A 12,961-nucleotide genomic window follows, 5' to 3' on the forward strand; every position below is an offset into this window, starting at 1 on the left:
CAGGGCAAGTGGCACCATGTGGGAGTGGAAATAAAGGCAAAGGAGGAAGTGACCAAAAAAGGAAAAGCCGGAGGAGAAGATCAAAACCAAACCGAACAGCCAGACTGTGACACCTAGGGACAATTTGGAGCCATCAATTCACCTAAAATGCATGTTTTTGCAATGTGGGAGGAAACCCACGCAGGCACAGGGAGAACATGCAAACTCCCACTAAAGGTTGGGGCGGCTGGAATTGAGCCCTGGGCCTCCACATTCCACCGTAGGGCTGCACGCTAACAACCCTATAAAACAATAAAAATAAAACACTCTACAAAATTGTAAATAAATATATTGGAAATAATATATTTGTGATAGTATATTCTAATGATGACAATAATCATTAAAGTATATTATTAATTTTAACAAGTTATTTTGGCTTTAAATGCAGCAAAAAGGACAATAAAATATTACATTTATGACAGAATTATAACACTAATAAATATATAAAATAAAACAAATTTAACTTACATCCATCCATCATCTGCACTTTTCATCCTCAATAGGGTCGCGGGGGTGCTCAAGCCCACCCCAGCTGTCTTCGAGCAGTGGGCAGGGGACACCCGGAACTGGGTGGCAGCCAGTTGCAGGGCATTAATGTGACTTGACTTAATAACAACTATTTTACCTGTAGATGCTACAAAGGAGAATTACACTTCATTTGTTTATTTTCCAGTTGCTTATCCTCATGAGGGTTGTGCAATTATGTTACATATATACAAATGTAACACATATTTTTGAAAAAATATGATAATTATAATTAGATTATTAAGTTATTTTAACTGTAGATGCAACAGAAAAATGATGATATAATGACAGTTGCACTCACCCACTTACTCTACTTGACCAGCTCACATCACATTACACCAAAGGTAAATAACAGTTCACTTTTCCTTTATGTTTATTTATAATCTCATTCATTCAGACACAGATACAGCACATATATGTAGAACTTACTATATACTATTTTATTATTAATGTTCAATATGTCTACTGTTTACTATTGTAATGATGTGTTGGGGGTCCAGAACACATTAGCTAATTACGATAGATTTCTGCCTCCCACCGTATGACAATTTCATCTCACCATCCCACTTCATAAAATGATTAATGTCGTATTCCGCGTACTACTGTACACCACAGCTGGAAAAGGGTTTGCATTCTACGTACATGTTTGATCTGCCCTGGATCAAGAATTTCAATAATCCCCTTGCTTTCACATTCATGTAAATCAAAATACGATACTTCTAATCCTCGCGTGGACTCCAGCAGACTGCATTTGTAACGACGTGTCCTTGAGACATCCAATGAATGGAACGCTAACACAATTAGCAAAGTGTCGCATCCTAATCCGGCTAGCGGAACAATTAGTAAGTGCTGCAATGTGTTGAGTTTCGTTTTGAAGGCAAACAGCTCTGGAGCATAAAAGCGCTTGGGCGGTCGGTCGGAATTCCAAAAAAGGCTCCAACTTTTCCTTGCCTTTTCAGTTTCTGAAAATTTATTTAACTGTATGTTAAAAGGAGTGTCACGGGATGTAAGACAGACCCAAATGCAGGACAAAAGGAGATGTGGTCAAACCCCAATAGCCGTGTCACGATTGCCAAAGTGAAGTCACCTGGGGGTAATCCTTTGGCACGCTCTCTGATTGGCTGACATTCTCCTCTTAAGTGGTCAGCGTTCAGAGGAGGACGTCAGACCGTACTTCTGTATTCCTGCGTGTTTTGCCAGATTACCAGGTACCAATGACTACTCTTGCATGATTCATGCCTGCCTTCTGATTTTGACCTGTTTCCGTTCCACGTTTTCGACCTGCTCTCCCGCCCTGGCCATCGACCTGCCCGCTAAGCTGTACCGATTCCACCTACCTGTCACGGAACTGCCATTCCGTCCGAAACGGCTGATGACCGACAGACGCCGGCGTCCAAAGCCAGTTCCGACAACTCTTGCTAATAAAGATTCCTTTGAAACAAACGCAATTGGGTCCGAGGTTCCGTCCTGGTTTATGACAAACCCGTGTTTAATTCATTAAAAAAAACAGGAATTTATCAATGATAAGGGAGAGCGGAGCCAAGACTGCCGAGGGGGGGAAACTTGAGAGGAAGACTAGAAAGGGAAACTTGAGCGTAGAACTTGGGATGGCGAGAATCTTGAAAAGGAGATTTGGGTATACATTTAAGACTTTGTCGTTTGGAGTGGCAGATCTGGGGATGAGGAGGAGACCGAAGAAGAGAGTCTAAACCATGACAAGGGGTCTCAAACTCGCAGCACGCGTGCCATTTGCCACCCTCAAGACGATAGTTTAGGGCACTTGCCATAATATGAAAGCTTAATATTAGTAAGGCCCGTGAGAGGTTGAATTGGACTTGTGTGAGCCAGAGATCAGAATTCAAATCTGAGTGTTTGAGATCAATGTGCGTCTGCACTTCACTGATTGGCTAGCTAATGCTTAGTTTGACCCATGACAGTGCGTACACATCCCAGACTATAAGCTTCAAAAAATTATCTTATTTGATTACCCCAAATTTTAGCAAACTTATGATCAAATATTGTGTTCAAATTGAAATCTTCCTTGTGCGTTGTCGCACTTGTTTTCAGTTGCTCCACCCAATCCAGCTATGTACACTCACCGGCCACTTTATTAGGTACACCTATCCAACTATTCGTTAACACTTGTTTTCTAAACGGCCAATCACATGGCAGACATTCAGTGCATTTAGGTATGCAGACATGGTCAAGACAATCTCCTGCAGTTCAAACTGAGCATCAGTATGAGGAATAAAAGTGTTTTGAGTAACTTTGAACCTGGCATGGTTTTTGGTGCCAGTAGGGCTGGTCTGAGTATCTCAGTAACTGCTGATCTAAATGGATTTTCACGTACAACCATCTTTGAGGTTTACAGAGAATGGTCTGAAAAAGAAAAAAATATCCAGTGAGCGGCAGTTCTGTGGGCGGAAATTCTTTGTTAATGCTAGATAAAGATCAGAGGAGAATGGCCAGACTAGTTTAAGCTGATAGAAAGAGAACAGTGACTCAAATATCACCTGTTACAACCAAGGTAGGTGGAAGCGTGTCCCTGAACGCGTAAGTCGTACTTTGAGGCAGACGGGCTACAGCAGCAAAAGACTTTGCTGGGTGCCACTCCTTTCAGCTAAGAACAGGAAACTGAGGCTACAATTTGCACAAGCTTATCAAAATTGGACAATAGAAAATTGGAAAAACTTTGCCTGGTCTGATGAGTCTCAAACTCTGCTGCGACATTTGGATGGTCAGGTCAGTGTTTGGTGTCAACAACATGAACCCATGGATCCATCTTGCCTTGTACCAACGCTTTGGGCTGGTGGTATAATGGTGTGGGGAATATTTTCTCGGCACGCTTTGGGCCCCTTGGTACCAACTGAGCAACGTTGCAATGCCCCAACCAACCTGAGTATTGTTGCTGAACATGTCCATCCCTTTATGACCACAATGTACCAAACTGTACAGAAATCTCTGGCGCTGTTGGACGTTTTGAGACCGTCATATAGACGAGATACAGCAGTGGTTTACTCGCGGTCGGAAATTCACACGCGGTTGGCCGCGCGAAAAAGTTTTGAGCTGCTCAAAAGTTTGAGCACGTGTTAAACCGCGTGCCGCACACGTGGTCAACACGAGGTAATGACGCGGAAATGACGCGCAACGACGTGCTCTGGCCGCGGCCAGGGCGTGGTTACACATGGGTAGGACGGGAAATTTCAGCGGGTAATCGTGGGTGGAGCATGGTAATAGCATGTGCTGCGCCTGTATCGCGGTGTTATTATGTGAAATTAGCATGTTACGCGTGTGACAGTCAAACACCCTTTCTCCGCGTATATACAGCGCGATTTGCCGGCACACGTCAGTTGTGCTCGAGACGTCAAGGGGGTGAACATGGATCCCCGTCAGCGTAGTGACCTCGTCTTAATCCATTTTTATTTCTTGACATTTCTTTTTAAGATAATAAAATAAAAAAGATGCCATAGCTTGAAATCTTGATCTTCACGGGACTGTGTCTTGAGGGGTTATGATTTCTACAGCCCGGTGTTATGCCGAGAAATCCATCCCTGCCGAGATTTGCATCCCCTCGCTACTACAACCACTTTTACCTCGCTTTATCTCACTTTTAGGGAATGTAATGCCGAACATATAACCAAAACCACTTCGTCTTGCATTTGTTGGGAATGTAATACAACTTAAACCATTCCGTCTTTGTTTTTGTTGTGAACGTAATCGAACGGTAAATCCTCTCGCCCTCGCGTGAACGCGCATTCTGCTGCGCTTCCAACAAAAGCGATCGTATTCTATATAAAACGCTTATTAAAACAATAAAGCGAGCTAATTATAACAATTGGGAGATCCTAGTCTATATAACGCGTTTATTTAAACAATAAAGTGCGATCGTATTCTACAAAATGCGTTTGTCAACGCGGATGAAAAAGTCACCAACGTCAATGCACGCTTCCAACAAAAGCGATCGCAGCAGAATGCGCGTTCACGCGAGGGGGTGGGGGGTGTTGCGTAGGAGTCGGATTTGGGCACAACACCGGCTCGGGAGCTTTTATACCCGTGGTCCACACGAGAAAATGACGCAGAAATGACGCGATGAGGAAGCGGAACAGTCGCCGGCGTCTGTTTTGCGGGCATACCACCGATGAACAGCGGGTTGGCCAATTTTGCGCATTTTCCATCGCGGGCAACCACAGGCAAAAAAAACCCGCAAAATTTTAGCCGTGATTCAGCCGCAAACGGCTGTGTGACCGGCCCCTATGCTAGGAATAATTAATGCCGTTCTGAAGGCAAAAGGGGGTCCAACCCCTTACTAGAGTGGTGTATGTAATAGAGTGGGCAGTGAATGTATAGTGGTCAAATGTTACACAGTGTCCCTTTAAAGGGCAATGGAGGCATATGTAACTTTTGGTAAGTCTCTGCCTTTGAAAACCTGACGGGCCCAAACCTCCGTCTAACACTTGTTCCAGCCACCCCCAAGTAAATTGAGTTTGAGAGTCCTGCTGTATGGAAAGATGCCATTCTGGCATCCACTATAAATGGATGGATTCAACTGTGGCATTTTCACTTTGCGAGCAAAAAAAAAAGTGGAAATGTCCTGGAAAAAACAACCAATACACATGTGGCTTTTTTAGCAAATAAATTGGAGTTAGCATGTATAATTCTTTGTTCATTAAGTCCTAGATGAGGGAAAACTGCCGAAGCAATCGGACTGTTCAGAAGAGTTAACATGCACAAGTAATTGGAAAACAAGGACTACCCCCACAATTTTTAATTTAGATATTCACAGTCAAACCTTATTTAGATTTCTGTGAATATTTACATGCCTTCAGATAATCGAGATACTGGCTATAGAACGATTCCAATTGGATTATTGCCTGAATGTAGACATAATTCTGTTTTTTTTCTTTTTAATCCAAAAGAAAAACAACATACACATTTTACCCTTTTATCCTGACAAAAACAACACTTTTGGAACTAAAAAACCCAAATTAAACACAAACAGTTTAACATGCAAGACCGAGGATTAAATCGTGCACGACGAAAGAATTTTCAATCCACAACACGTCACTTTTATTGTTGAGCGTAACCAATGAGCCATGGTTTCCACGGCAAAGGGACATTTCTTTGGTGATGTCATTGTTACTGTGATATTTCTTTAGCGGCATTTTACTTTTATAAATCTATAACACATCGAACATTTTGTTAAAAGACATGACAAAATCATCTTTAAAACATATTTTTTTTGTAACATGTTTTGACAACTCAAATGATGACAAAGATCAAATCTTTTGAAGCACTGTTGTTTTTGTGATAGTATTTGTGGTTTTGCTTATTATTGAAATGAAATTTTTTTTCAAGGAATGATAATTATTATATATTTTAATAGGGTTTTAAGGCTTCAAATTTTAATGTAAAATGTTTTAAGACAAAATGTCAAAATAAAAAAACAGTGACATGTGTTTTTTTACTTCTTTTACTAACACATATTTTTTCTCCTAATATATTTTCTTATTTTAAAATGTATAATAATCATTCGTTTTGTGAAATAATGCAAATAAATGCCATCTGCCATATTCCATAATTTTGCTACCTGTGAGGGTTAATAGTCTGAAAAAACAAGAAATGCTTATTTAATAATTACAATTATTACACAATTTTCAACTTGTTTTGGGGAAAATAATAAATAAAGTAAGCAAAAATATAGGTTATGACCTGACGTGTTTTTATCATCTTTAAGAAAAACAAATTATATTTTAAAAACAAGGAAAATTGTCTGCCACTGAAAGAAGTAAAACACACGGAAAGATAATTTATTTCTCTATATTTTTGTGACTTTATTTTTTTGCATCGTAACTAATGACTGTGTTTCTTATTTTTATCTTTATTTGTATTTTATTGTTATGTTTTTATATCATCCTTTAGAATAGTAACTATGACTTTTTATGATATTTTAATCTGTGTTATATTTTTTAATGTTTTATAGAAATTATTAAGTACTGTTTTACATAAAACAATTTCTTAAAATAATATTTTAGGTAAGAAAAAAATGATTTCAAAAGGAGAAAAAAGTAAAATGTTCTTTAAAATATGATTTGTTTTTACCACATTTCTGTCACATTATAACTTGAATTTAAAGAATGTGTGTGGTGTTTTTTTTTTTTTTTTTGTACGTCTTAAGAGAAGAATCCAGAATTCATTTAGTTACAGCAATCTAACATATCTGGCACTCAAGAACGCCCTAAAAGTGTATTAGCTCGCTACACGTCTTATTAATTTTAACGTGCGTTAGCATTGTCGTCCGCGCTTGCCATTAAAATGATATTCCTCTTAGTAAACGCTGAGGTGTGTTTTATTCAAAGGATCATAAAGCAAGACCTGCAAGAGGAAGGTAGCACATCATTACGAAGCATGCTCTCTATTGATCAGATTCTGTTCTAAGGAGAATAGACATGACAGTCCAGGCCCCACAAAAAAAAATCAGAGTTTAATCCGTTTTTATTATTTTGATAAACTTTAAATCTCTTCCATCGTCTATTTTAAACCGACCTTTAAAGGACTATGTGTATAATTCAGCACCTACTAGTGCTAAAAAACCGTCATTCATTAAAAAAAACAATAGTCATTTGAATGGTTGGTTGTTTCCCTTAACAGCTAGGGTCGTAGGGGCACCGTTTCCTGTGGTGTGTCTTGGGCAAATACAGCCTGGTGACCCCCTTCCCTCTAACAAATGAGACTAACAAATGTCCTCATAAAGGAGAAATTTGCATTTATTGTACATCACATGAGGCTCACCTAGAAGGAGCTGACATTATTTTCCGCAATCTTGCTGCTGAGGGTACTCCAAAAAAACAAAAACCTTGTTAAAGCTTGTGAAAAATTAAATTAAAAAAATTGCTGTTTGGTCATTTTGAGTATTCATAGTTTGCTTTTGTGCTTTGTAGCACTCGTTTTTTTAGTTGCACCACATGATACAGCGACATAAAGTAGTCAAATAATATGCAGTGTTCCTTTGAGGTAAACAAAAAAATGTATACATTTTATTTTTGTTTTTTATTTTTTTGATACTGCAAAAAAAACGGGCTTTATAAACTATACATTTTTATTAGCGCTTTCAAAAAATATTATGGTAAACAAAGTAGACTAGTTATTGTTTGTGTGTTTAAATTTCTTTTATGCTGACTATTTTAATCTTAAATTATCAGTTATCATTTTCTGTCTGAGTTTTACAACAATATTGTCGAAGATTAAAGCAAATACAACAATTATCAATGTTAATTTTCCTATGTGCTTTTTAGCTTTTCAGTTGCACTACACAATACAGTGACATCTAGTGGTAAAACATTACAGTGTCCCTTAAAAATGTTGGGTCAGGATCTTGTTGTTGGATTCACCATGCCAATGGTCCACCAAAGTGCGCCAACTGACAGATCACACACCTATTCCATGTCAACTTACAAGGAAATGGGTACTTAAAGGACTGTGTCAACAGCAAAAGCTGTCACATCATTGTTTGCCCTTCCTCCTGATCTCCTGACTGAGTAAACCTGGTGTCAGTCTATTCTGGACCTCCCTTGCTTTGCCAGCTGTGAGTGTTTTCCGGACTGTGTATTTTGTTACAATTTTTCCCCCTCCCATCTGTGTGACATACGGCTTGTGTGCCTGCGTTTGGTTCAGCAGAAAATAACAATGTTTGTGGAGAAAATAAGGACTTTATTAACATAATTCATAACCTTTTATTTGAGCCCTAATCAAAAATTCCTCAGGCCAAAATTCTCAGTGAAAAAAGTAGCCCTCCCCCACAGGTCTCAGTTTGCGGCAAACCCGACAACGGCTGATGATGCTTTCTCTCGAAGGACCTTTTACCGTCTGGGGCAGCGGTTTACTGGAACAACAAATAAGCCAAAACATATATGAGGTGTGAAATTTAAAATGTGACTTTGATCCTCAATCTAAGGTACCTGAACATGTCCACTTGGTTAAGGGACGCCAGCCAGTAGCTGTAGGAATCGGGGTAGTAGTTACACGTCCCCCTGCCGTGGCACTCGATGAATGGAACTTGGCGGAAATGTTCGAGGCACGAACCGGGGGACACCAGTGGCTGGGAAGAGCCGTCTGCCCCGGCACCTGTTTGCTGGTTTGCAAAAAGGAAAATTGCTTTGATACAAAAAAAAACAAAAACAAAAAAAAACAAACACTGGGGATACAGTGTATGTAGCCTACAATATTTTTACATTATGATAAGGCATTCAATGTTTTTTTGGACGCTATAGCTTTTTCTCAATATAGTACATTAACTACAAAATATTTTGCATACCCATAAAACTTGTTCGTATGTATGTAAACAGTGTTTGTGTGTATGTAGTTATTTCTATAATATGCCTGTCTGTTATTGGTCAAGGTCATAAGATGCTTGTCTTCTATTGGGTTGTGTCACGACATCATGGAAAGGCCGATATATAACTCCCTCTAACAATGCCTTACTGTTAGTGTGGTACAATACTGTATTTTTTGGTGCTCTATTCATTCCAAAGCAGTGATGCCGAAGAGAGAAGCAAATATCTGATAAGCAGTGGCAGTTCTACACTAAATTACTCTATGGGTGGGAACCTCTCCAAGAGTGGAAGTTTTATAATCAGTTCCAATTATGATCTGCAACCACTCGCTACTCCACTGTGCCAGCTCGTCACTTGACACATTAGATATAAACAATTTCATTTTTTCTTTACATGGATATCTATTTGCATTTATATTTTACATAAGTAGTATTTACTATATGTTATTTACTTTTCATTGTTTAGATATAGGATACCAGGGCTTCTGAAGGCATTAACCAACTATCATAAGTTTCTATCCCCCAGTATTCATCAATTTCACTTCAGTCCCAGAGGTCTTCTGTACCAAAAATTAGGATTTCTTACCATGACAAAGGAATAGCCTCTCCAGAGGGACTCCCAGCCACTGGGACATTCCGGAGTCCGAGTTGTTTGACTGTGTACTGCGATGATATTAGAGGTAGTTTCACACACAGAGCATCTAGGAGGAAAGTAACCATGTTAGAAAATTCCGTTTTACTTGGTCATGATGACAATAGGAAAAACACTTGCCAGAAATTGAACTCAAGACTGAGGTCATAACATAAGACACAATCCATTGACAGGAACTGGAAGATCTTTACCTAAAATGTTAAGCCAATGCTCATTCTTACCTGCTGATGTGAGAAGACAGTTTCTCCCCAGTCAAGGCAACCATCGAAGGAAGCATCGGCGCATCGGTGGAAAGCCAGTAGGAATAATCGTTACGAGAAGCGTAGCGGCAATTGGTCTCTGTGTCGCAGAAGAGGAATGGCATGGGGGAGAATCGAGGTAGGCAGCTTCCCGAGGTGCCTGAGGAGTGGTCAGCAGATGTTCGAACAAAAGATCGATCGGGATGTCGATAAAAGGCTCGAAGGGTTTTCTTACCGAGGTCCTGACCATGAGCTCTCTCATTTCCGTTGATGAAAAGGAAAGAATAGCCGTGGTAAATAAGGTTGGTGCCGGCGGGGCACTCGGGCAAACGGGTACTTTGACTGTGTCGTGCTATCATGAAACTGGACACAAAGCCATCTATACTGTCTCCTGGTAATCCCTTTTGGCCTTTGTTTCCTGGATGGCCGGGGCCACCTGGTTGACCTGAAAAACGTTTGAATAAAAAAAATTTCAGTTCACCAAGCCTTTCTTGAGCTTAATCCATAGGGGTTGTGGAGGATTCCGAAAGTTTACCCTTTAAAAGGGTGAAGGGTTAAGGATGCACAAAATGTAAAAAAAAAAAAAAAAAGAAGACTTTTCTGACAATGACTGTCCGTAGTGACAGACCACAATACTGTAATCTCTCGTTTATCTGGGTTAATTGTGAACAAAACGCAATAAGTAAAAATCCGTTAAGTAGCCCCCAATCTATTTTTAGCATTTTATTTCCCGGCAATAGTCGTATAAAGATAATGAATCGAGGCTAAAATGATGTAGTTAATATTTGGCACACTTTAGCGGCCCCCCAAAAAAGTGGGAAAATGGATTGCACCCACATGTATGCTGTTTATTTTAGGTGGAATAAGAGTAGCCACGCATGACACTTATCTGCTCTCTTAGCCACCTCTCTCAGCAAATACTGATTGGGGATAACAGATTACAGCCAAACAGTGCCTCAACTGCATCTTCTTCTCCTTCATCAGCAACCCGAATCAAAAAGAAAGGCGCACTGTCGGCCCCTGTTTTCAACAATGGTCGATCGAGCATAATGGATCACAGCCGCACGGTTTCTGTTCATTTTGGTGTAAAGAACAGAAAAAAAGTGCCACCACACAACACAAATTTCCTCTCTCAACCCACTCTCTCAGCATTAGTCGACTAGGGATGGTAGATCGTGGCCCAAAAAGGTGCCGTTTATTTTTGGTGATCTACAATGGCACACCTTAGTGAAACCAAACTGAAAATTATATATGCGCTGCCGGCCCCCTGATCTCAATAATAGTCCACCATGAAAAACGGAATGCAACCATAACAGTGCATTTCATTTTAGGTTGGCAAGATTGGCATGTGTCCCAACAAAAGTGCCTTCTGTCAGTCCTTGCTGCATATGCAGGGATAAATGGGGATAATGGATCATTGGCAAGCGAGTACAGCTTATTTTAGGCAGAAATAACGTAACAGCAATAAAAGAGCTCCCAGGTCCAACAAAAACGCGCACCGTCGGCGCTCGCTCGCAGTTATATGTGATCAGGGATATGGGATCTCGGAATGTATTTCAAACCGCGATGCACTAAGGCTGGTGTGTCCAAATCTTTGAGAAAGCGGGTCTGATTTGGTAAGGTAAAAATGAGTGAGGGCCAACTATTCAGTCTGGCATTCTTTAAACAGTCTTGAATAATTTCAACCTCCGTGAAAGGTTTCCAGTGCTTTGCGATTAGCGTCGTGACCTCGTAGCTCGCCTTTGAAGCATTTTTATTTGACTTTCAGGGTCTTGTGAAAAAGCGCTGATTTGCCGATAAAAAACTGCACCTTTTCAGTGTTCGTTTCTAGTTAGCTTTTTGTAGTCTGGCAGTGCCTCTTGATAGTATATTCTTTGAAAGAGCCACAGTCTCTTGGCAAATTATTCAGAATCAGTTGTTTTGGATTTTGGTGGAAAATATACTTTCAACATGTCCTGGAAGCGGCAGCCCTCACAATCAAATTTCCTTTTATTTATTTACAGTCGCAATGACGGAAATAGGGTGTGTTGAAATTCTTACAGAAAGCCAAGGGTAAAAAACCAAAGGGCTACTGCCATCATCCAATAAAATGGTGATTTTTTTTTTTTTTTTAATTGTACAAATGAATTCTATATTGCGGTCAACATTACTGGCGGGTTGCATATTTTTATTTTTATGACAAAGGCCAGGGGCAGTAAAACTTCGATCTCGGGTCGTTACTGGCACCCGGGCCGGACTTTGGCCATACCTGAACTAAAGCCACAAAGTACCAAGCAACAAGTAACGAGGGATTACAGTAATGCAACCACTGATTTAAACTTGCACTCCACCTGTACCGAATCCCAAGAAGTAAACCTATAGTCAAAACTGTACAATCAAAATCAAAGTACCGTATTTTCCCAACTACAAGAAACTCTCGGATTTTTGTGCGGGTGCGCCTCCAGTAGTGTTAAATTCTAAAATACAACCATCTACGGAGACTGTGTACTTTCACACGGTGCGCCCTATGGTCACGAAAATACGGTATGATTACAAACCTGGAAACCCTGGTCCTCCTTTATCTCCCTTGGGACCGGTAAATCCAGGTGGTCCCACAGGGCTGGGGCCTATGTCTCCTTTTTTACCTGGGGTACCTTTGAAACACACAAGTGTACAAAAATATTTTACACAGTAGTATGCATTCTGTAGTTGACAGTGTGATTAAACTCCGAACCTGATCTGCCTTGCGGTCCTGGTGGTCCAGTGTTGCCAGGGGGCCCGGGGTTGCCAGGGAGTCCACGGTAGCCTGGGGGTCCTGGTTCATAGATTACTTTGCCGTATCCTGCCTCACCCTTGGCACCTGAAGCAAAAAAGACAATAGTCATGCCGGAAATCTATGTTTAAAATATTGTACTCACCTGGTCGACCTGGAAAACCCTTGACCCCAGGTAAACCAGTTGGGCCGGGTCTATATTCAGGCTCCCCCTTTTCACCTGCACGTACAAAAATACAATTAAAAGAAAGCCAATACGGCCCATTCCTCCAGTGCTTTTTCGAATAACACATAGTTCAAAATCTTACCGGGGTACCCGTTGTTTCCTGGGAAACCAATATCACCTTCTAGTCCTGGCTCTCCGGGTGGGCCTCTTGGACCCTGGGAAAAAAATCGGTAGGGAATTGCTTAGTTATCATGAGTCT

General features: G+C 40.5%; 1 protein-coding gene across 1 annotated transcript in view; it reads right to left on the minus strand.

Annotated features, from left to right (window-relative positions):
- Positions 1-7,995: 7,995 nt before the first annotated feature.
- Positions 7,996-12,961, minus strand: part of LOC148376332 (uncharacterized) — a 35,954-nt gene continuing 30,988 nt past the window's right edge. Inside the window, exons 44-52 of the mRNA XM_088319637.1 lie at positions 12,845-12,917; positions 12,682-12,756; positions 12,498-12,623; positions 12,322-12,417; positions 10,020-10,229; positions 9,767-9,944; positions 9,480-9,594; positions 8,520-8,692; positions 7,996-8,443 (exon numbers count right to left, since the gene is read on the minus strand). Coding sequence (XP_088175763.1) covers positions 8,335-8,443; positions 8,520-8,692; positions 9,480-9,594; positions 9,767-9,944; positions 10,020-10,229; positions 12,322-12,417; positions 12,498-12,623; positions 12,682-12,756; positions 12,845-12,917 — 1,155 coding nt within the window. The 3' untranslated portion in view covers positions 7,996-8,334. The remainder of the gene's footprint in view (positions 8,444-8,519; positions 8,693-9,479; positions 9,595-9,766; positions 9,945-10,019; positions 10,230-12,321; positions 12,418-12,497; positions 12,624-12,681; positions 12,757-12,844; positions 12,918-12,961) is intronic.

This window comes from Urocampus carinirostris, chromosome 1 (genome assembly GCF_059441175.1).
Source record: "Urocampus carinirostris isolate Australia breed hairy pipefish chromosome 1, RoL_Ucar_1.0, whole genome shotgun sequence".
Classification (NCBI taxonomy): domain Eukaryota; kingdom Metazoa; phylum Chordata; class Actinopteri; order Syngnathiformes; family Syngnathidae; genus Urocampus; species Urocampus carinirostris.